Genomic DNA, 25,867 nt, shown 5'->3' with positions numbered 1-25,867 from the left:
TTCATCCAAAGAATTATTAATTTAAAATTCTGTATGTCTTATCATCTATTCTTCCAAATAAGAATCCATCATTATCATCTTTGAGATCCATTAAGAATAAAGTATCTATCATACAGTGCAGAAAACTTTCTCATTTTTTTTTCCAAACCATCTCTAATATTCTGTTCTTGAACAAACTTGTTACATCCAATGTATGAGATTAGCTGTCTAAATTTTCCAGTGTGATAAACTCAATTACTGCTGGAATTTTACTCCTTGGAATACTGTGAGACCTTCAGAGATTTATTGATAATTTGCAACTCGTATAATCATTCTTATATATTCTCTTTGGGATTTTGTTATTTGATGACCTCATCTCTTAAAAAGCTTCCCTTACATTTGCCCTTTCAATATCTATATTTATGAAGATGTTTTCCAAGTGTTCCCTATACCTTTTTAAATATTTTCCCTCCACCAGCATGTTTGCTACAATGCTATACACTCACAGAAATTCAAAATTCCTTGAGGCTAAACCCCAAGTCTACTATCAAGTGAACTTCTCCCATGCCACTGTATACAAAGGTTAGAAGGAGCTTTTTGAGAGCCCTAAGGTGATGCTTGACTATGGAGAGTTTCAAGGAAGGTTAACTCAGATCCAAACCCAAGTTTTCACACACCGCACAGGAGGGCTAATTCATTTGTTTATTTAAATATTTACCATTTTCACATACCGTGAAGTTAGTCCTCAATCACTGAACTGCTCCCAGGTCTTAGAAATCTAATCTAAATTTCTAATAGTAGCCCTAACTTCCTGGTAGTGGTAGAAATAATTTGTACGTAGAATAATCTTTCCCACCTGTATCTCCTACCCACAGTCTCTGCTGGCCAAACCTCATCTTGAACAGTTTAGATTAACAATGCCCCTAAAACTTGAGTTGGAGCCAAAAATGAAACATTTGATGAGAAGTCTCTCTGGTAGTTCAATTAATTCGGTAAATGTTAAACACTTACATGCTTTTTGTAGATCTATAAAGTAATTGAGATACTTTCTAAAATTAGATTTATTAGGCTTTATTTCATCATGAATAATAAAATTGCAGTACCCATTTTTGTTTTTATTTAATTACTTGGATTGACATCAGAAATTTCAGTTTAAAATCAAGTCTTTCTAGGTAGCTGCTACCAATATGGTATGGTTGTGTGAATTACAAAAAGGTGCTCCCTACCCGCACCCCAGCTGTGGAGTTATTGCAAAAATGTGCCCCATCTGAGTGGCATAGTTAACAAAAAGTCTTTTTTTTTTTCTTTTGGAACAATAGGTTGGCTTGGCTAACATCATGGGTTTTATTTACCCTTACCTCCCATCCTCCATCTTATCAACCTCCCACACAATGCAATTTAGATTTCGTACATGAAGATCTGACCACTAATCCTATATTTATGTAAGCCAAATATTCATGCCCATAGATTCTCCTTTCAAGGTTCAGAGTTGTATTAATTCTCAGTAAATTTATATAATCAGTAAAATTATGATGGCCTTTTCATAAATATTAAGGCTAAGCTTTGACTCTCAGTGGTGCAACTACTTACTGAAAGGCGACCCCACCTGATAGGAGTGTTGTGGATACAAAAGGAATAGGCACCATCAAATAGAAATTTGCAAGTAGTTGACAAACTCATTGCAGTTTTGTACAGTTATTTTGAGAATGGAGTTTTAATCTATTTAACCAAGTCTCATTTGATAAATCACTTAACTTCTCAGTGTTGATGTAATAGGGATGTAAATAGTCAGGAGACCTTGAGAATACTAAGAGAGTTAATATATCTTAACTGCTTACAAAACAGTGCCTGGAAATTATTATTATTATTATTATTGTTATTATTGTTATTGTTGTTGTTGTTGTTGTTATTAAATTTGTTATTTAATTATTATTATTTAATTCAGAAGTTCACTTATATTTTCTACAAATGAAAGCTGTTCTTGCCAGTGCTCTCAAGTAATCAGATATTAAAATTTATCATTCATTACCAAAGGTTTTTTTTTCCTTTTTTATTTTATAGTAATTAGGTGGGAGGAATGAGGTGTTTACTAAACGTCAAGTAAAAGGAATAATAATATACCTGAGATGGTGCTCCCTTGATGCTAACTTGATGCTAACAAAATAAACAAACACACAAACTAATAAAACTGAATTGTCTCTTCTAAATGAGACATTAAGTATAGTTTGTGTCTACCTTTGTTGTACTTTCCACTTTTGATTTGTAACCATGTTTTAGCAAGGAAGAAATAAAGGTAAAATAATTTTTCTCCCTAGCTCAGATAAAGATATAAGCAAACAATGTGTTCTCTTTCCTTCAAACCCTATCCCACCATTCTTAAGCTTAGAGAACACTAGTTCAATTCAGACAGCCCTGCTAAACAACCAGTTATGTAGCAGAGCAGGGACGTGACTCATTCCAGTTTCAAGCTCACATCTTTTCAGAGGCTGTATTGTCTTTCCCAGGAGGTTGCTCACTAAGGCAGAAGAAACTTCACAATAAATCACCTGTCACCTCATTAATATTCAAGCTACTAAACATGTTTTGTTTTTATGTTTTTAAAGAAAAATGCAAATGAAAAAGTGTAAGTGTGTTTCCCTGCAATTAATGATGTCTATAAATTAAAGCCACTAGGATGAAACACTCATACTCTTTCACTGTATTTTATTGTCAGTAAATATAATTTTGCTTATATGCATAAAACATGTCATATTGCCCAAAAGCCTTGCTGTTTTAAAGCATATAAAGTCATTGTTTGTAAATATTAATCAGATCCTAATATAAGCTGAAACCTATTTGTGAAATGTGTAAAAACAGTTAATGATGTACCTAAGTACTTGCATAGCGAACAAATCAGAGTGGCCTACATAATAAATTACTTTTTGTTATGAACAAGCATTATGATGATATGAGTACAAATATAAGAAGTATCCTATGGCTTGATAAAATTTTTATTTGAGATTAGCCTTTATATTTATATCTACTATTTTTTTTACCTTCATATTCTTGATTGATAAATGAGGGTAAAGTGCTCTCTACGTTAATTTCTTAACTTTGTACATGTCATCAATAAAGACATAATCAGAAAATGCACAATAAAATAAGGAAATCTGCGTTAGTAAAATCAGTTTAATAGCACAAAAGTAAAAATAGATTCTGATTTTAAGTGAGATGTTGCATCAAGTAAATAACTGAACAATACAATTAATATCCTGATTCTTAACTCAAGAAAACCAAATTTCAGAATGGACTCTCCATTGAAAAATGAGATACATTAAATATTTATTTTTAGTCAATCAGTGGCAAATGCTTTTGCTATAAATTGTTAGCAGGAACAGAAAAAAAAAAAAAGAAAGAAAACTTTTAAAATGCTTGCCCAGGGAGTCCTTATACTTTGCTTTTGTCTCTGACATGAACCCCTTTATCTGGCCTCTCACAGCCAACTAGACAATAGTAAAACTATAAATGGTTTGTATGATTTATTATTATTATTATTATTATTATTATTATTATTATTATTATTTTATAGCTGTCATAGATCCCTTCACAAAGAGAGTTCTTTTGTAGAGTAGGTGTCTAATTTTCATGGTTTATTATATTATCACCTTACATACAGTTTGCAGTATCCCTTACCTCTTTATTATAAATCAAACAAGCTATAGGGAGATACCTTGATAGCGTGTAACTATTGTGCCATAGAACATTTCCTCTTAGTTTTGAAATGTTACTGTTGTTTCATATAAGTTGCTGAGGATGTAATTTTTCAAAAAAATATCTTTTAAGAAATTAATGTGAATACTCCAACTTATCTTCAGAACCTACTAGTATTCTTTTCTGTAATAGAATACAATATGTCTCTTTATAGTTCTTGATAAACTTGGGATTTCTCCTTTAGTGTGTGTAGCTATTATTTACCTATTGTACACTGTTTACTCTTCGTTATACATTATCTTTGTATTCATAAAGAAGCTGGATTTCTTGGTCAGTTGTCCAAGAGCACATGGCTAGTAAACGGCGTATTCTAGATTCCAAACAAGGCTTCCTGACCACAAAACCCCACTCATGATAAAATCTTTTATTATTTTCTTATGATGATAGTTTTTCATGAAACTTGCTGAAGATTAGAATAAGGAAATTTTCCAAGAATGTATTTCAAAATGATTTGTATCACCTCACATGGAAGTAAGATATTCTTAACAACACAATTATTTATATTTTTACTTCTAAATTTCCTTCATGTACTGTTCGTTTCCTTCCATGTAATTTTGTTGTAAGTACAGTTCTTTGTGTACTTACCCTGTTCATTTAGGGAAATAAAAACACTAAAATACTGTCAGTATATGACAAGATAGATTGTCCAGTATATGTTACTTTTACAAAATTATTTGATATGGAATATGCTGAATTTACTATACAGTTTCGTCCAATTATGGAACTTAGGTTGCAAGAAGAATTTTATAATCATTCTTCTTTCCTAGAAGCTCCCAAGGTATTTTATTGGTAGACTCCTTTTATCTTTAATTTTTAATTTCTTATATTTCAGTAAAAGGATGAACATTTTAGTTAGGGCTAAAATTCTGTTTTAAAAAAATCAGATAAGTATCTTCTGCCTGCAATTTTTAGTAGCAAGACCAAAGATTTAACTTTCCCCAGATCTGTTTACTCCTGAATTTGGTATCATTGAAACTGTGTCCTCTGTCAGGACAACATAGTAATGCCTAGAACAAATAGAAAAATCGATTTGATCTCACTTTTAATAGATAATGATATGTTAAAAATTAATCTTCTTATTACTTTTATGTATTAATTCTGGTTTTAAAAAAAGCTATGAAATATCTATTATTCGAATTTAAAAATCAATAGAACATACCTTTCATCTGAAAAAAAGCTCCTACCATATTATAAACATAAAGATGGTGATGATATAAATGCAGTATATAGTATCCAAAGTTAACTAACAGAGTCATCACTTTTCAAATTATTTTTCTAATTAATAAATTATATTAACTTATATCCGATATTTTGAAAGTGAATAGAAATTAATTCAATTATATGACCAATTAAAATATGGAAGGGTGATCTACATTTAGCCAAAAAAAAGAGCTATTAGAAAAAGAATACTTAAATTGTCATAACCAATAATTATGTAATATCCAATTAAAATAGCTCCTGTTGAATTGCATACAAAGGCTTACTTACACTTTATATAGCTCAGCCTACATGCTATTTAAAAGTAAGTGTTTATGAGCTAGGTTCTACTACAATTTCCATCATAGGCATTCTTCATAATTTGTTGTTATTAGGAGTGAGGGTGCTTTAAAAACCAAGACAAGTCACCCATCACATTCATAGAAACTAATTTACAATTCCTGAAAATCAGCAGTGAATTAAGAAAGATTTGGGAAGATATACAGATTGAAGGAAGATAGTTAATCTTGATGTACAAAAAGAGAAACAATGTAAGTTGCCTGAAACAACCTCAGTCTAAACAGAACAGAGCTTATTTTGATTATATTATAGAATAGACCTTCTCTGAACATTGTAAAGGATATCTTCATTCATAGATACTTTGTTTTAACTCATATCTCCTTTTCTCAGACATACTTTTTTCAAATATAGGTGCCACATTTAAAATTCAGCATAAATCACCTGCATGTCAGCTCATATAATTTGCACAGTATAAGAAAGTATGCCGATATAGGGCAGAGAATTATATGAAAAGTCATATTTTCTCCATATTGGTAAATTATTTTATATTGTTAAATAGTTACTATACTGTCCAGTTGTTCTGAGGTTTGTTTACTCAGCAAAAATGCACAAGCAATGTGTGATTTATAGATAAATATGGTTGTGGGATTAACTATGTACCACATACTACATTCTTACTAAAAATAACTGTGATTGACTGCTGTATTGCCTGTCGGTAAGCAAACTTGGGTCTGTAATCTTTAGGTTTATCGTTCTTTGTGTTGAGTACAAAATATCCAAGTTAATAGCACACAAAAATACCTGTCTTTGACACAAAAGATGTGTTTTAGAGATGAATGACTGAGTAGTATAGGTTCATTATTTCTACTGCAGACCAACCACTTCCTCTATGGTGAAGCAGAGATTCACCAAGGCTCCAGAGTTCCAAATCTACCACTGTTGGCTTGAACAGTCAGAAAACTTAACATCTCTGAGTAGCTTTGCTTTCAGCTAATTGTGTAAAAAACAACACTGAATGGCCTCAGTTTCTTAATCTGCAACACGATTGTATTGCATTTCATGTCAATAAATAATTAATATAAAATAACATAATATATAATAAATATAATGTAAGAATAATTTAAAGCTTTTAGAAGAAAATATATTTTCGATTTAGTTAAAGAAGGAAATCTTAAAAACAATTAACAAAAATCATAAACTAAAAAAAAAAGACAGATGAGGTTGTTACCTGAAATTTTAAACAGTACTCATAACAGATGAGCTATGGGAGAAAGTGTGAATAGCACATATAAAAACAAAACGTTAGTGCTTACACTGTATAAGCAATGTCTACAAATAAATGAATAAATAAAATTCAACAACTCAATATATATGTGGGCAAAAGATAAGAACAGGCAATTCACAGAACAGGAAACCAAGTGGCCAGTAAACATATGAAAAATTATCCCATCTCTCTGGTAATCAGGGAAATGCAGTGCATAACAGTAATATGAGACATCACTTCATACTCTATCAAATTGGCAAAAATGTCAGTCTGACAATATCAAGTCCAAGCCAGAATTTGAGAAATAGACACTGTTCATGGACAGGTGAATTGGTACAAACATACTTGGCAGCGTTTTGACACTATGCTGTAAGTTGAAAATATAGACAACGTATGACCCAGTAATTTGACTTATACATACTTATTGTAGAAAAACTCATATGTCTGTACAAGAAGACATGTGTCAAGCCAAGTAGTGCAAAACAAGGGGGGACAGACAAAGTAATTTGTAAGGTTCACCCTTTGAAAGCCCTGAATTTATATATTAAAATAGAGGCAACACCTCTGCATTCAAAATGTTGCATTTTTTATTGAGTTAACAATAACCCAATCTGTGCTCTGGATGAAACATGTAATTGAAATCCATATTAATAAATAGATTCCCAGTGAATGAATTAGCTATGAAAAGAAGCCGAAGTGCCTCGGAACCATTTGAAAGAAATTTAATAGGCAGGTTGATTAAATTTTAATAGCAAACTTGTTGGCTATTAAAAGTACACAGTGTGATAAATCAAGATGTCAGCTCTTCACTTCATGGCTTTAGAAAAAAAACATGATGAAAGAGCTCTTGGCTTTCAATAAAATATTTCTTCTCTGAGACTTTGTAATTTTAGTAATTGTATACAGAGAATAAATATATAAAAATATGGTTTCTGTGGTTTTTAAAGTTATTTTATATGACTTTTAATATATAGCATGCAGATAGTTAGATTTACTATTATGAACAACTTGGTCTTGATTTATATGGCTGTCTCTATTTTATAAAGTAGTCCTGTAAAATTGAGCTAATCATTGCTTGCACTCTCTTTCTATAGATCATGTGTGTGTTGATATTGTTTTGTTACACAGAAAAGCAAAGAATAGGAAACAAATTCTTAAAATAGACAATGTCTATTTCATCAGTTCTCTATAGCCCTAGAAACCATTTTTATGTGTTTACTCTTATTTCTATTTATGTTATATGAATTATTAAATGAATATGAAAATTAAATAATTGAACATTACAGAAAAGCAAACGAGGCGCAAGTAATGCACTCCTACAAGGCTCCTGTGAAAAATTTGTTGAAATGTATTTTTGGGAGAGAATGTTAAAAAATGTTGGGAAAATCATTGATTTACAAGGTGTGATCAAAAGATTCATAAATGTTTAAATTAAAAAATATATTTACTACAGTAAAAGACACATTGCCATTAACCCCCCTCAAAAGACTCCCCCTCACTTCAAACACACTTATCCCATTGTTCTTGCCACTTTCTGAAGCAGTTCTGGAAGTCCTCTTTCATGAGTGTCTTTACTTCATCCTCCATCATGACAATGCTCTGTGTTACACATCTCTTCTGGTACAGCAATTTCTGTCAAATGAAAACATTCCGGTGTGTCCTCATTTACCTTATTCATTGGAACTGGCACCGTGCGACTTCTGGCTCTTCCCCAAAGTCAAAATGACCATGAAAGGAAAACGTTTTCAATCAATACAGGACATCAAGGCAGGCATGACAGCGCAACTAAAGACACTCATGCAAGAGAGCTTCCAGAACTGCTTCAGAAAGTGGAAAGAATGATGGGACAAGTGTGTTCGAAGCAAGGGGGGGGTATTTTGAGGAGGATCAATGGCAATGTGTCATTTACTGTAATGATTTTTTTTTAATTTGTACATTGCCCATATGTTTTGATCATACCTTGTAAATATGTTTAAGTTAAACTTCAAGAGTCATGTGTGACCTTGAAAACATAAAAATCTCTGGATCTGTGTTTCTTTATATATTAAATAATGATGGTAGATTAGATACTGTTAAAAACGTATTCAGCTCTAAATTCTGAGTTATATAACCTTTCTCTATAATGCTATATTGTAATTGATTAGATGATATTCATATATGTAAGTTGTATTTAGGGTACTTCTGATCCTCTTTTCCCATTTTTCTTGTTTATACTATAGTTCTATCATTAAAGAAAGAGTTTTAGGGGTTTTTTTTTGTTGTTCCTTGTACCAGTTTCTTAACTCTTTGAAAATTAAAAGCCACAGGACCCTTTTACCAGAAAGAAGTGCAGGTGTGCAAAATTGAGCACACAAACATATACTTAGAGCATTTTACCTACAATTTTAATGGCTTCACAATTTCATAGATACCATATGCTGGTGAAAGATCCCTTGCCTTACACTCAAGTTAGCATTCTAATTCTTCAAAAAATGCTATCATTAGTGAAACTGTATTCACTTGTACTAAATGTAGTCTCCATTATGGACCAAAATTAAGGTGTGAAGACAAAAGCAGAGACATCATTCAATCATAATTCTGCTTTATATATGTCTGATTCACTTACATCAGTCAATGTATATAATGGAAATGACTTCATAAAAGAAACATATGTCAAGTCAAGAGAGAGAGAACCATGAGAGAATGGAATGGAGGATGAGGTACACTGAGGAAGAAAAGAACTATCTGGTTAAAATTATTTTATTGAGAAAAAGAGGACATTTGCTGTACTATGTGTTTATAAATTACAAGAATTTGGAAATTGAGGCATATTGGTATGTAACTCTTGAAGAAAAGTTGTATTTAATTGGCTCATTAGAATACCAAGCTTGAATTATAAACTTTGCCCATCCAATATGATCAAATAAGTACATTTAAAAAAAAAATGAAGTGTCAGGGGCAGAGCAGAGTGGCAATTCAAGTTATTTTAAGAGCTTTTCAGTACACTTTTGTTAGCCTGCTGTCAAGAAGAAACGTTGTTTGAATTATGTTTCTGAATGATATAATATAGATTCAAGTGGGATCCAACTGTCATCTTTTTTCAGATCTGCTCTTTGTTTCATAATTTCAAAGCACACCTATGTGCCTTAGATTTTTTTTTTTCAGTCCTCAATTACATGTATCACACAGAACTAGCCTAGACTGTGCTGTCAGTCAGGGCCTCCCAATGTCAAAACACCTGTTTTATTTTCATATGGAAAGACATATAAGTTTTGTGGTAAAACTCTACATTCAAAAAGAATGTAGTTACTATTAGTCCATTCAGATTTCACTCATTCAAAAATTTTTATGTCAGTCTCTATCTTCAGATATAAAGAAAGGAAAAAGGGGGACAGCCGAGTGGCACGTTGCTTAAGAACTGGCTTAGGATGCCAGAGGGCCCCTGTTCAGATCCCACATATGAGGGCCAGTGACACTGCCCTCTACAGCTAAGATGCTGAACAACAGCTTGACCTGGAGCTGGGCTGCTGTGAGTCGCGACGGCATAGGCTGCAGTCCCTGCTGCAGTGGGCTGCCATAAGCTACCATGTGTAGCCAGCAGCCAGCATGAGCGGCCAGCAGCCGCTGTGAGTGGCCATCCAGAGGCTGGCGACTGATCTGCCTCGCCCGGGAAGAGCGCAATGATGGTGCCAGCTTGGGCCAGTGAAGCAACATCCTCCACAACTAGACTGAAGAACAAAACAAAACAAAAAAAGCAACTTGTCTGTTCCCCTTCCCCGATTCCCCAGCGCTGTTCCTGGATTCCCCAGCTCTGTTCCCCTCCCCCAATTCCCCAATAAAATCTTTAAAAAAAAAAAATGAAAAGACTCCTCTTAAAATGACTATGATTTTACACTTAATCTTTTTCAGCAGCTTTACGGGCTGACTTTCAAATAATTGTCCAAAAAAATGTGGAATATAAAAATCCTATTTGCGTTGTACTGTACTCTCACCAGAAATAAAGATTTCGTGCTTGACCTTCTGCTAACAGCTTTGTTTCATATATAATGAAATTCAATGTTAATTTTTTTCCCTGTGATTTAATTAAAGAGCTAACCCTTGTTTCTGACAACAAATAAGCAGGTATGACTAGACAATAGCCAGGATTTAGTGAGTCAGTTAATTAAGGAACCACTATTTTTATATAGCCACTTTGAGCTTTTCACTTCCAGCTTCTTTACCCAATTTGAGTTTTTTATTTTGAGTCATGGTAGGTCATGCTGGGGTTTTTGTCTACCGCTTATTATCTGCAGTTAGTATTGAGGTAGCATTTTGTATTTCCAAATAATGATGTGAGTGTTTATTTCTGCTTTAAAAATTTCAATATTATAGCACCTGGTATAATGTTAGAAAGAAAGAAATCACATTAGGAATTGGATAGTAGGCCCTCAAAAAATTTACTCAAATATAAAACTACTCATAGCTGATAAAATGACTGTTTGGGTTTTATATTTTCAAGATACCATAGATTTCACATAAGTTTTTTTCATTAATTAAGCAAATATTTATTGAGCTCTAGGAACTATTCTAGACACTTGGCATAGAGCAATGAAAAACCCTATGTATTCCGTTTTCCTGGGAGTTAGATTCCAGAGAAAATAGCACATAAACATTCTTTTCACATATGTAGTTTTGTAACTTTCTTCCTCTCTCCGCCCCCAACATCAACTTATTTGTCTTTCAAACTCACTAACCAGTAAGCTTAACTTTTCAGCTGAAAAACAGTGACAGATGGTCTGTAAACACTAATCTTGGAAGTCTTTAGCAATTTCACAGCTATTAGAAAGGTAGTTTACAAATCAGAAGTTAGCTGGAGAGAAGAGGAATAGACAGGATGGACAGAACCTTGGAACACAGCATCAGAATTCAAAGTGACCTAAGTAAATTGAGGAAACAACCAGAAGCAAGCAGAATAGACTTCAGCAAAGATGAGTGAAATGCATTGCAGCTCTAGAGAAAAGACAAAAGGAACTTTGCACATGAAAGGCAGAGGAAGACAGGTTCTTTGCAAGATTTTAGGTCAAAGACCTAGCATTGGTAACAGCTGTTTTTTTCAATACAGTGATTGCCTCCTTTAAAAAGTATAATTGAAATGCCTAAATGTGAGTGGGAACAATAGGAACCATGTGATAAAAACTCCTAGGAAAATTGAGCTTGTGTGGGATGATGACAGGAAGAGTGAGTGACCTCTTTAGGTCACTGCAAGTCCTAAGTGTCCAGGAAAAGCGTGAAAAAGGTTTGACTTCTTTCACCAAGCGAATCAAATGAGGATTCATTGGTTGGTTACTCGGACATATCCCTCCTTCTTTCAAGCTAGCAAACCCATAGTACTTATCCATAACTTTTTACTCTTTGCAAAACATTCATCATCAAACTTCACAGTCTACTCTGTTGTAGTTCCTGTTACTGAGCCCTCAGTTGAATTATAACTCTATTATCAGGACTAAAGTTACTTTCACTGACAGTATCTACATTGGTTTCAAATGGTGTATGAGGTATAAAAGTGATACTAGAAAAGCAAATTACTCTAAGTAGTGATTCTTTTTTTATCAGAAACAGTTCCTTAATACCAAGGATAAAGAGAAAAGTGTGTCTTTAGGTTTTAAATTATTATCTATGTGTTTATGTGGTTTTATACTTAACAGCAGGTGGATCTCCAGTTATGACTGTATATGTCATTCATTATGGCTATAGAACTTTAACTGGTTTTGGATTGCACCCAGGTTTGAGAAGGCACTTCTCAAATGAGTAAAGCCACATGGCTCCATTTAGCCAACACTGTGTCATAACACAGTTGTATACCCATAGCATTTCCACTGTTGTTGCTGGCCCTTCCACCTTAGCAGGAAATGATGATAAATAAAATGAAATTTTAAATTCAATCGTCCTACAATAGTAGTTTCATTGAGAAATGTGCTTTATAGTACATTCAGAAATTTAAAAAACACTTAGAAAAACTGAAAGGAAATTTATGCTAGAAAAGATATAACCGAATGGATTATCTATAAACATTTTGATAGCTTCCCTAGAATTTTATTATGGAACTCAATTTTGGTAAGATTGATTAAACTTTTTTTTTATATTCTTATTTTTTACTTAAACTGAATGATAAACAGAAACCAAAATATCGAGTCACCTGCTTCTTGCTTTTGCTTCATTCTTCCCAACTTGTTTCCATATTCTGAAGCACAGATCATCTTTTTTTTAATTATTTTATTTTTTATTTATTTTTCATTTTATTTTATTTTTATTGAAGTATAATTGGCATATAACAGTATATATTGTGAGATCATCACAATGAGTCTAGTTAACCTCCATCACCATGCATAGCTACAATTTTTTTTTTCCTGTGATGACAACTTTTAAGCAGGGCATCTTCCTTTACATCGTATGTAAAACGAAGGAATATTTTCTTTTATAAGCTATATGAAGCAAGTGGGAAAACTAGCATGCAATCTTCTGTTTGTTTTTCCAATTAGTTTAAATTGAATAATGTGTAGTAATGTCAGGAAATGTGTAGAGATGCAGATATAAATTCCAGCCATAAAGGTTTTACCCATTTGATCTGTGAGGGAATGAAAAGAATTTGAGCAATTTTATAGTTTTAAGGCTTTTACCCTAGTTCATTTTAAGTTGCTAATACCTTTCATTTTCTATTTAAATGTTTCTTTAGAGTAATTTTAGAAAGTAATTATATTATTAGAAAACTAACTTTTAACTAAAAAAAAAAAAAGGCAAGAGGTAGCAGATAAAATTTACTTTTGTCCCAATTCTGCCAATAACAGTGAATCTGAAATTTGTGTAACATAAACAATATACACCTTTAGGATTTACAGTATTCCACTTCTTACATGAAAGACACTATAGCCAACTCTTTCTAGTGTTTCTTATTGATTTTCCATATATTTAATTCATCGGTGGGAAATAATATCCTGAGAGACCCTTTATATGATAAATTGACAATCTACCATCACACTGTGTGAAAACATTCAAATGTAAATGTTGTAGAACTCCAGCAAATATTCATCAAGGATTTAGTAAGTGAAAGAATTATGTGCTAGTTCTATGCTAGTTCTTTACAGTATGTGCGAGATGTAAACACATGGTTTATTTCCTGAAAGAACTGAAACTCTCCAGCTCGAGAGATCTGACAAGCTATATTGTCCTTTAAATCAAGAGGTGTTCACTTCCCAATTTTAAGATTAAACATTTGTTATTTGACTGATAATTTACCATATTGCAAACAGCTGTGATTTAGAAAAAGTTAAAAATACCATGGCCATATTTTTCCTTTTCATTTTTTAAAACATGTTCTACAAGTGACTGTTTTTGTTTAATTCATTTAATATACATTACTTTTTTTTCATTTTGAGATAATTGTAGATTCAGTTGCATTTGTATGAAATGATACAGAGATCAGATACCTTTTACCCTGTTTCGCTCAATATGTTGTAAAGCTATACTACAATATCACGGCCAGGATATTGACATTGATACAATCCATCAGTCTTCAGGTTTCTTTTTTTTTTAAATTTAATTGTATTTGTATATGTGTGTTTTGTTGTATGCAATCCTATCACAAGAGTAGGTTTGTGTATATACTGCCATAGTCAAGATACAGAGCAATTCCATCACCACAAGGATGCCTCGTGTTGCCCTCTTATGGTCATACGCACTTACCTTCCCCTTCCATCTTTAGTCCCTGGCAATCCTTGATCTGTCCTCCATTTCTATGATTTTGTCATTTCAAGAATGTTATGTACATAACTGAATCATACAGTATATAACCTTTGGGTTGTCTGTTTAACTCCGTATAATTCTCTAGAGGTTCATCTAGGTGATTATGTGCATCAATAGTTTGTTTCTTTTTATTGCTGATTCGTATTCTATGGTATGGATGTACCACAGATTGTCCAACTATTCACCAGTTGAAGGACAGCTGTACTGTTTCTCATTATGGGCTATTACAAATAAACCTGTCATAAACTTTTATGTGTAGGTATTTGAGTGAACATAAATTTCCATTTCTCTGGGATACATGTCCAAGAGTACAATAGTGGGGTGGTATGATAATCACACACTTAGTTTTATAAGAAACTGCCAAATAATTGTCCAGGGTAGCTGTACTGTTTTATATTCCCACGAGCAGAATATGAGAGATCCAGTTTCTCTTCACCCTTGCCAGCATTTGATATTGTCATCACTTTTATTTTAAGTGTGTAGTGATATCTCATTGTGGTTTTAATCTGTTTTTCACTAACGGCTAATCGCAATTCTTTTCATGAATTTGTTGGCACCTTATCTTCTTCTATGAAATCTCAGTTTATGCCTTTGGCCCGTTACTAATTGAATTGTCTTTTGGTGTTTTATTTGTTTTTGTTTTTGTTTTTTACTGTTGACTTTTGAGAGTTCTTTCTATATTTCAGATGTTCTCCCTTTGTTGGATTGCAAATATTTGTAAACTTGTTTGCAAATACTTTCTCCTCATCAGTAGATTTTACGTTTATCCTCTAATGTATTTGTTTAAGTAAACATATACCTATATGGTCAACCTATTCCTATACGATTTTTGTTTTCCTTCCTTTAGTCATTTTTCCTTTCTTTTTCATCTAACATAAATACACATTCTGCCTATCAGTTTTCACACATGCCCTAATTATATTTTATAAAACTGTTTCTCTGATTTTTTTTGCTTTTTGGTTAAATGACTTTGGAGGGTGAAAGGTTGCAACTCACACTGATGGCATGTCAGAAACTTAGTACATGTGTTCACAAGAGATGAAAAGAATTTAACCTTGTTATTTTGCTTTGCCAAAGTCCAAACAACCAGTTGGAAAATGGAAAATGGAATTATATATATTGCTTGATGCCGTGAAGTTAATATTTTATTTATAATATTTAAAAATAATATCCATATAATACTTTATCAGATTTCTAACTTTACCTAATTAGTATGCTTACTATGGTGTACTAATAACAGTGATTATATTTTATTTTATTTCAATTTAAAGAATTCCTGTTCACAAAATTTTAAAGAATGTCAAATTCTTCTGTTGTGTCAACAACTGCTCTCCAAATGAATATTTTTTTCATAAATATTGCCTTTTATTCTTTTTTCTTTCATTAAAAACAACCCAGTGGTTTCTGCGAATGAGGGATGTTTTGTTTAATTTTAGCTTTTCTTTCTGTGTTTCAATGTTTTTTGTTTTTGTTTTGCAGCTTTTGTGTTTTCTTTGTATGAAAGACTGTATTTTGCTTTTTAAAAAAAAATTCGTTTTTAGCAAGCATGGGAAAATATTCTTCCTTACACTTTGGGAAAGAGAACACCCTAAATGTGGCTTAATCAACATTGTAAATTGTTTCTTTCCCATTGACTCGGACATGTGCATTGTTGGAAATGTGTGCTTTAGTGGCATATATTTTTGAGTCTAATTAGCTGCCTGCCTGTAATCAGGACTATGTCAATTGTTGTCATTCTAAATGTTTCCTTTCTTTTTTTCAAACACATTTGCCTGATTGACCTTTTTTTTTTCTCTGTCTTTCTATGGGGCTGCTCCAGGAGCCATGGCTAATCATCTTATAAGCAATGCTCTGCTTCGTCCGCATGGTACTAACAATCCCTATAATACATTGCTTGGGGAACCGGCGGTCTGTAACAACCCTTCTGTCAGCATGTACAACGCACAAGGTGTGCTGGAGTTTATCTTAATTTTTTCAAGTGAGAGTCCCATTTTATGTAGCTTTTATGGCCACATTCTATTTTTCTTTCCTTCCTCTTGCCTTTTCTTTCTTTTGGAAGCAGACACACAGATTCCCTTCACCTTCTATTCCTCTTGGTGCTTTTATTTTCCATTTTCCTTAGGTTTTCCTTGGTAAGAAATGGGTTCCTTCCTTCTGATAAACAAATGCTTGATTCATCAATATGTGTGTATGTTTCTTTGTAATGTTATAAAATGTATTGGTGGCTTATCAATACTTTCCTTGTTTAATTCCAATATTAAATACCTATGTATTTATTTTGAGAAATGAGATATTTGCCTAAGGTAAGTAAGATAAAGGAACACTTGATCCATAGCCTTAATATTATAAGATTTTATAAAAAATAATCTTAATCTGTTATACTGTGAAACACACTCTAGGCACAAAGCATCAGTGCTGATGAAAGTATTTAGATTGACTCCAGGGAAAAAAATTAAATTCAACTAAACCATGGAGGGAAGATCAGTGAACTGAACAGTAGCAGATCAGGCTCTTCTCTAGCATATGAGCTGATTCAGGGAGCTCACAAAATCCATTTCTACAATGTCTATGTGTTAAAAACAGGCTTTTGAATATGGTTCCTCTACAGCCTCTAGCTTTATGTGTTATAAAATGTTAATTGTCTCTCAAACAAATAAGCATAAATCTATTTAAAATGCTTACAGTATAAGCATTTGGATGTGGCTTTACCTTTTCTAAAGATAAAAATGTATTAGGGGACAAGAAATTTAAAATATCTATATCTTATGTAAACAGACCACAGGAAAAAAACATTCAAATAAAAGTTTCATAAAAGAAAAAATCCTAGTCAGTGATCTACTTATTTAAAATAATGTTTGAAAGAAATTTCACTATAACAAAGAGGCTTCCAAGATTCATTCAAATCTGATGTGATAGATTAGCGGTATTTAACTTTTCCAGGCAATTTTAAATAAGATTTCTGTTACTCTCAATGAAAATCTTTGTGTATTTGTGTGGGGTGTTTTGGGTTTTTTTTTGTTTTTTTGTTTTTTTTTCCCTTTCCCAGTCTGAGGTAGAAGATTAGCGGTGTGAATGCATAAAATTTGATGTCAGTGCCCATTCCAGAAAAGCATGTTTGTTAGAACATGGCCCCTTGGTGTCTAAAATCATCTGAGCTTCCCTGGGGACACTGCCAAATACAAAGGATGATTTTAAGTTATTTCTAAATACGAAACTCAATAATTCAGAAGTGATGTTAAGAATACAGTCGTTTGTCATTAAGATGAAATAACTAAGGAAACCTTACATTTTATCATCTTTAAGGCCTACACATCTAAGAAGCATAGACTTTTAAATAAAAAAAGGGAATAAAGCTCACTGGGTCCTCTTTACTACAGTGCTGATGTTCTGTCAGCCTGTACTTAAGTATTTCCCCTAATGGGACCCTTCCCATCTCAGGACTTCATATACTGTTGACTCTTAAACAACAAGGGGTGAGGGTGCCAACCCATACAGTCCAAATCTGCGTATAACTTTTGACTTCCAAAATACTTAACTACTAATAGCCTACCGTTGATCAGAAGCCTTACCAATAAGAAACAGTCCATTAACATGTGTTTAGTATATGTATAATATACTGTAGTCTTACAATAAAGTAAGCTAAAGAAAGTGTTAAGAGGGCCGGCCGAGTGGCATGTTGGTTAGGAGTTGACATGGAACGCCAGTTCTGAGCAGCAGGGCCCTGGTTCGGATCCCACATGAGGGTGACGCGTGCCCTCTACAGCTAAGATGGTGAACAACAGCTCAACCTGGAGCTGGGCTGCTGTGAGTCGCCAGTGACAGCATAGGCTACAGTGGGGCTGGCCAGCAGCAGGTGTGAGCCGCCGTGAGCCACTGTGAGTGGCTGTCCAGTGGCCGGTGACCAATCTGCCTCACCCGGGAAGAGCGCAATGATCCCAATACCAACATGGGCCAGTGAAGCGACGTCCTCCACAACTAGACTGAAGAACAAAAGGACAGCAACTTGTCTGTTCCCCTTCCCCAAATCCCCAATGTTGTTCCCCTCCCCCAATTCCCCAATAAAATCTTTAAAAAAAAAAGTGTTAAGAACAATCATAAGAAAGGGACAGTACATTTACAGTATTTATTGGAAATTATCTGCATATAAGTGGACCTGCACAGCTCAAACCCATGTTGTTCAAGGGTCAACAGTACTCAATTGTTGAAATGCTCCATTTGTTGTATGTATTTTTTCCCTTCCACGGAGCTGAGATTTGCCACTGGCCATGACGCTTAGGTTTGCCCTCCAGAGCAGAGAGCAAAGCTTTCTGCTCTCTGTGGCAATCCTTTTAATACTTGAATGGAGTTAACCTATCTCTTTTAGTCCCCCATTTCCCTAGTGAAACAACCTCAGTGCCATCAGTATGAGATAGTGTGTTTCTAGGTCCTTCTGCATGGTTACCCCTCCCTTAAATTGTCTTTCATTTGTCAATGTCCCTATTTCATCGTAGCACTAGATCAAGTGTCCATGACTCAATGCACCAGATGTGCTTTGGCAGAACAGTTTTGCAAAGCTTATGCTTTTTTTTTTTTTAATTAGGCTGCATGACAGATAATTGTGTCATCAAAACATTTTAAAGTGTGCTGTCATATTAGTAAGTTTTGAATGATGTTAAAGATTTACACCATATCTGCAAATTTAATTTATTCTACATTATTCACATTGTGCAAAATGTTGTTGGAAATTGTTTTTAAACAGGTAATAAATTTAGGTCACATTGTGTTTAGCTTTTTTGGTTATTCACATAAAATTTCTAATATCTTATATAATGAAAAAATGAACAAGTATTAAGTTATATATTTTCCTAATTCAGTATCTGCCTCCTTGTTTTATTTTATTTTTACTGCTATCCTAAATTAGGGGATTGTTCTAAGGATGGACCAGTTCTGCGCATACTATCAAATTAACATTCTCATGATGCAAAATTTAAAATAATACTATGTAGATAGATTCTAAGTTTTATTTCTATGGAATCTATTATTGGATTTTGCTATTAAGATTATCAGTGAATACATAGAAGATTTTTCAAATGGATTTGTCATTTATGCCAGTAATTATATAAATTCTACTGAATTTTCTTAAAAACAAAAGTAAATTTTATTAATGTTTTTCAGTCAAAAGTATAGTTGTTCAGCTATTTGGTGTTTTAGTATTGTTAAGATGTTGGGAAACTGTGGTAGCACTTAAAATAATTCTTTTCACCACTGACCCAAAATAAATCTTGGTTATTGTCATATTGCTGATAATCTTAAGCTTTCAGATGAATGCACTTACATTCTTACTGGCAAGGAGAAATCTTACATGAAATATAGGTGGCTCAGTATGTACTGGAGTGGTTTATGTTAAATTACCACTTAGTTCTGTTCTATGGGTCCTCTTATTCAGTTGCACCAATGTCATCCAAGCAAAGAAGCATTCTAATTTAAAATATCTATTTTTGTTTGTAATATCTATGTTTAAAAATATGTAAATATGTATTTATAGTGTTCTTGAAGCTTATAGAGTTAACTTAAAGATGAATGATATACTTTTATTATATTGCATTCAGATTGTGCAAATATTTAAAACATCATGCATAGTATTTCTGGACCATTGTCTTCTTGTCAGTATTGGAGAATTCAGTTTTTATAAGATCAATTTCATTATAGATAAACCTGTCAACAAAACATAATATAGAGAGGAAGTCACAATTTTGCAAAGTAATTTACATTTTAAAGTAATTTAACTCAATTCTAAATCTTTATAGAAAGACATATACCCTTAGGATGGGATATAGTGAAGAGTATGTTCTAGTTGGTCATAATACAAGGTTGTATTATAAAATACATAAGTAAATATTCTGTTATGGCTTTCAAACCCTAAAGGCAGATGTGAAGAGAAAGAGATAGATAGTACACAGAGGAATTCCAGAAGATTCCCTTTCTGATCCCAGTTCTGCCACCATTATCAGGGTGGTGTTAGCTAAGGCTCTGACTCTCTTGGTTGCAGTTTCCTCACCTCTGAAGAGCAGGAATTGAACTTCAGTTATCTTTGATGTGATTTCCGGTTCTAAAATCCTATCATTTAAGGAGGGAGCCATAATGAACCTACAAGTGATTTCCATCTGCCACTCTACTGGTTTGGCTCTTCATTTCCAGTTCTTTTTCTAAAGCTATTTTGAAAATGTAAAAGAAAGTTCATCTGCAGTTTGAAACATCATTGGTCTTTTGATAAGAAGCAAATCAGCATTTAAAATACAAACACCACATCTCTACAACACAGGTTAAATTATAACAAGTTGGAATCATTTTAAGTGATCTAGCCCAGTGACTTCACTGGTTTTTATTTTGTGATGATTTAACCTTCCTATAAACAAAATCAGCAATGGTAGTTCTTTTGACCTGATTAAATACGAGGTATTTTAAAAAACAATTTTGCAAGGATTGTTTTTGAAAGATCAACTCTAAAAATGTTTGATTGTGATTGTGCAACAATCCAGAAGAAAACCTGATATTGATGGTGGTATTTTTTTCCCCTCACATTTTCTTGATACAGAATAATGATGGGATTTAACCTTTTTCTTTCTCCATAGTTATACAACTTTGAATATGAGCTCCAGAAATGACAGTCTTGATCAGTATTATTCACAATTAAAAAGAAGCATTTGTATAGGTACAGTGGGGGGAAAATAGCTATTGTACATGGAAAGAAGATACATAGAGGAAAAAAGCACAATTCTGAAAACCTTCAACTGTATTTTTCTCTGTATATATGTATATAAGCTAAAGACTTTATTTATAATTTTACTGAAAAAAATTAAAGATAACAACATGCCTTAGGAGCAGGTATTCTGTAATACACACACACACATGCACACATATATGTACATATATATATAAAATATTAAAATATAGTTGTGAAAATACTTATGGCTTGCTCTCAAATTTTTACTCTCCTTATTTGGTGTGATAATCTTAACTTTAAAAAATGTGTATTTGTTTGAAATTTATAAATTGTAGAAATACTTATTAAATACTCATTTTATTAGCATGTGTTAAGGGGAGTTTCTAATTTTCTGACTAACATTTTAGTATTTTTAATTATAATAAACCATGTAACACAGACTCATGAATTTTGGGGCAGTGGAAATTATTTCCTTTGACTCTTTTTTCTGCATATCATCAATTTGCTTTTTACTCATGTTTCTTCTACTGTCGCTGTAAGCTTACTTGTTGTTTTTTCTTTCCTTTTCTTCATGCTGTCGTTTAGAGCCCTACAGAGAGACAAGTATGGGAGTAAAGCTAAACATTGCATATCAAATGTAATTTTTTTTAGTTCACTTTTATTGCATCACATATAGATGATGTAGTTATTAAAAACAGTTCATCTCACAATTTAAAAATGAAAGAACCTATGAATTGACTTATATATGTTAATAGAGATTAGACGCTTTTGTTGTCTGATTCTTTTACTGTGTCACATAATCAACATAGTTATTAAGTCTCATGTAATGTTTGTGTGAGTTAAATTGTTTTTAAATTAAGCCTTTATTTTTGCTAATTCATTATCTTTTAATTTTTAGTAGTACATTCCATCATACAAATATATGTCACATGCAACATGCCCACTTTATTTTACTATGGCTGTTTTCAAACCGTACCTAATGCATTGATAACAGATATAAACATGCGTTTCAATGCATCAGTCACTCAACCATAACCATCAAGCATACCATAAGCAGCTCTGCAGCAACAATCACCCATCACATACAGCCCTTTAAAAAGCATTTACTGTTTTTTTTCTTAACATTGTGAATTTGTCTACAAAATATCTTATGACATGAAAATAAATCGCTTCACCCTATGTCTGTGATGGCTGCTTTTTAATGGATTTTATGTGTTGCTGTTTTTGAAAACCGTGTTACTTGAATACAGAGTATTCATGAGAAATCCATATAAAAATTGACATATTCGGGACACTTTATTTAAACCAGCAATGAACTAGTTCAGTTTTGTTAAACATAATTGCATCACAGATATAGAATGAATGCTGTATTTTCACCAGTTAGCAGTGTATTGAGAAGTTTAATAGAATTCTTCAATTAATTGCTCTGTAAAGAAATACCTTTTCTTATTTACCAGTATTGGTTAAATGTTTGTGTTTTATTTTCTTTTGTGGTTGCATTTGAAGTGATTTATGGAACTATTATAGATTCTTGGATTTCTGTTCATTCAAGAAAATATGAAAACCTTGAATAAGCATGTGGTCAAATTTATTTCACTGCAGCTGCTTCTTCCCAGAATATAATGTTTAACCTCTTTAAAACTCAAACTTTTAACATGCATACAAGGTCAAGAAACATTATGAAATGGAACCTTGAATACTCACACTATGTTTTTAGAAATCAGACCCCTAAGTCTTTACACATTCTTTTGTAACATTATCAAATGACCCTAAAATTTTAATTACTAATGAGTTAATATATAATAGTAACCAAAGTGCTTATACCAGAAAAAAAAACAAACTAGAAAATAAATCCAAATGTTTTTGTTTTGAAAGTTCCTATGTGCAAATTATTTTGATGTGCCATTTATTTGACTAAGTATTATTTCATGACTACATCATTCTGGCAAATTTAACATAATCCTTTTGTGGTTTTGTGTGTAGGGATTATTTTTAATGTTACAAAATTATATATCAAATTATTAGAAACTGCTTGATTCTTTTAGTTTGACCTGTATATTCAAAGTACCATACATGAATTATGTTAATATTATACCAATTTCAGTGTGAGACAACATGTAAAATTAAGGGTAATTAATTATTAAATTGACTTGGATGTGTATAAATTGAAAGCGATGAATGATTATACTAAAATTTTGTGTTGTTTTTTCTAAGTTCTAACCAAATAGGTTTCAAATAATTTCAGGCAATGTTTGTGTGGAAATTGCAAACTATGTTTTTTTTTTTCTTTTTAAGATTTACTTTGAATACTTTTTTTTCACTAATAAGATTTCTATCAATTGTCCACGTATATATAGAGATATAGATATGTACATATAGATTTATTAGTGTTTTATTTTTTGTTTCCAAAGATTTTATACTTAAAAATGCTAGCAATTTATACATACTCATAGTCATATGTTTTTGCTTTTGTGCTGGTGTGTGTGTCCTATGGTCAATTGGATATCAATGTCATAGTGTTTTGTAATCTTTTTCAGAGGGGCTTCTGAACAATGCCAGGGATACAAGTGTCATGGATACTCTACCACTGAATGGTAACCATGGCAATAGCTACAGCATTGCCAGTGGAGAATATCTGAGCAACTGTGTGCAAATTATAGACCGTGGCTATAACCATAATGAGACCGCCTTGGAGAAAAAGATTCTGAAGGAACTCACTTCCAACTATATACCTTCCTACCTGAACAACCACGAACGCTCCAGCGAACAGAACAGGAATCTGATGAACAAGCTGGTGAACAACCTTGGCAGTGGGAGTGAAGATGACGCCATTGTCCTGGATGACGCCACCTCCTTTAACCACGAGGAGAGTTTGGGCCTGGAACTCATTCATGAGGAATCTGATGCTCCTTTGCTGCCCCCAAGAGTTTACTCCACAGACAACCACCAGCCCCACCATTACACCCGAAGGCGGATCCCCCAAGACCACAGTGAGAGCTTTTTCCCTTTGCTAACCAACGAGCACACAGAAGATCTTCAGTCACCCCATAGGGACTCTCTCTACACCAGCATGCCAGCCCTGGCTGGTGTGCCTGCCGCAGAGAGTGTTACCACCAGCACCCAGACCGAACCCCCACCGGCCAAAGGTGGTGATGCGGAAGATGTTTACTACAAAAGCATGCCAAACCTAGGCGTCAGAAACCACGTCCATCAGCTGCACACCTACTACCAGCTAGGTCGTGGTAGCAGCGATGGATTTATAGTTCCTCCAAACAAAGAAGGGACCCCTCCGGAGGGAAATGCAAAAGGACCTGCTCATTTGGTCACTAGTCTATAGAAGATGACAGAAAAATGGAAACCAACAAAACTGCTAACACCTGGTTGACTGTTCTGAGTTGCTATAAGCAGTGGTAATAATGTGTGTACTCCTAAATCTTTATGCTGTTCTTGAACGACAAACACAAACTCACAGACTTTTTTTTTTTTTTAAACTGGGATTTTTAGGTCAGCCCAGGGGAGAAAGATAACTGCTGAAATTCCCCTGTGTCTTATCTTTTCCTGTCCTTTCCCCCCTCAGATGGAGACTTCATTATGTTAATGAACGAGATATGAAGAAAATGGCACTCATTGTGGCCTTGTTGAATTATGTTGTGTTTGTTCTAACATCTTTGATGCTTTGTTACTATAATTACAAGGACCTGATTTTGAAAAGGCCAGAACAGTTTGACAGTAACAATGCTGCATCTAGATTGGAGTGCTGCACAAACAAACATAAAAGCAAAGCAAAACTGTATCACATAGTGGTTTTTAGTCACTCACAACCTGAATTCACCACAGCGGGAATAGTTGTGGTATACAAAATAAAACAACAGAATTAACGAAATGGAGGGGAATTCTAGAATTATATGCTAAATGCATATTTTATGAGTTGCTGTATTAACTGATGATTAAACTAATGGCAGAAAAAAAACTGAACAATTTCTATGTAATGTACAGATACTAGCATTGCACATATAGTCTGCTTTCTGTTCCTCAGAATTTGAGTCCTGTTAATGTAGTGGAAAAAAAAAAAGAGAAATTTTCTTTTTTCTTTTGTGCTGGTCTTGCAAGTTTGTCTACTAGTAAGAGCGAAGCTTCCTTCCTTTCTCCTGTGTTTCCTTTCTTTCTTCATTTTCTTTTATCTTCCTTTTTCTCTTCTCTCTCTCTCCCTGTCTCTCTCGCCTATTTTCTTTAAAAATTCACTTAGCAAAAAAATAAATAAATAAATAATAAATAATAAATAAATAAAACTATCACTTTATAAGAATCATTTTCTAGTAATGCAAACAAATTATTTTTTACAAAAAATAAAATAAATAAAATTAGACTTCCTTCCCTCACTATATATCTTTATTCACTCAGAATATTTCCAGGAGCATTTTTGCAAATTAGAGCAGGACAAACTTTTATGTTTAGAGTGCACATCTGTTGTAATGCAAGCATATTTGGCAACCGATTCATCACCAAGACAGTAGCGATGATTCTAGAAGTCAAGAGGTGTCAATAGAACTAGTGGGGCTTCTGCATGTGAAAAAAAATAATAAAAAATAAAAAAATAAAAAAAATGGTGTCCCATAGGCATTAAAGTGCTGAATGCTCAGTCTGATCCCCAAGTGGGCACCTGCACTACCAATTTTTAAAGGAAATTCACTCTCTCGTAATAAGAATCAAAAGGTCAAGTTATTTTGAAGTGATTTAAAAAAAAAAAACTCTTCTGTTTATTAACAGGAAAATTTATTTATTTGACAAGATTTTAAGTAATGTAGGAATACAAGAGGTATATTAGCAGCACATATAATTTTTTTTTTAAATTTATGATCCATTTTGTATGGTCTCAAAGTTGGATGACCTCATTACTAATATTTGTTGTAAAAGTG

The 25,867-nt window shown here is 33.1% G+C and overlaps 1 protein-coding gene across 2 annotated transcripts in view; it reads left to right on the top strand.

Annotated features, from left to right (window-relative positions):
- ADGRL3 (adhesion G protein-coupled receptor L3) overlaps nucleotides 1–25,161 on the top strand; it is a 125,833-nt gene extending 100,672 nt beyond the window's left edge. Inside the window, exons 13-14 of one of the 2 annotated variants that reach the window (XM_019632341.1) lie at nucleotides 21,537–21,588; nucleotides 23,489–23,891. In XM_019632341.1, the coding sequence (XP_019487886.1) occupies nucleotides 21,537–21,588; nucleotides 23,489–23,549 (113 nt within the window). In that variant the 3' untranslated portion in view covers nucleotides 23,550–23,891. Of the gene's footprint in view, nucleotides 1–21,536; nucleotides 21,589–23,488 lie in introns of both variants that reach the window. The other variant, XM_019632339.1, reaches the window with a different exon arrangement.
- The last annotated feature ends 706 nt before the right edge of the window (nucleotides 25,162–25,867 follow it).

Source organism: Hipposideros armiger, unplaced genomic scaffold (assembly GCF_001890085.2).
Source record: "Hipposideros armiger isolate ML-2016 unplaced genomic scaffold, ASM189008v1 scaffold_1128, whole genome shotgun sequence".
In the NCBI taxonomy this organism is placed as follows: domain Eukaryota; kingdom Metazoa; phylum Chordata; class Mammalia; order Chiroptera; family Hipposideridae; genus Hipposideros; species Hipposideros armiger.
This window is presented reverse-complemented; position numbering and strand designations above follow the sequence as displayed.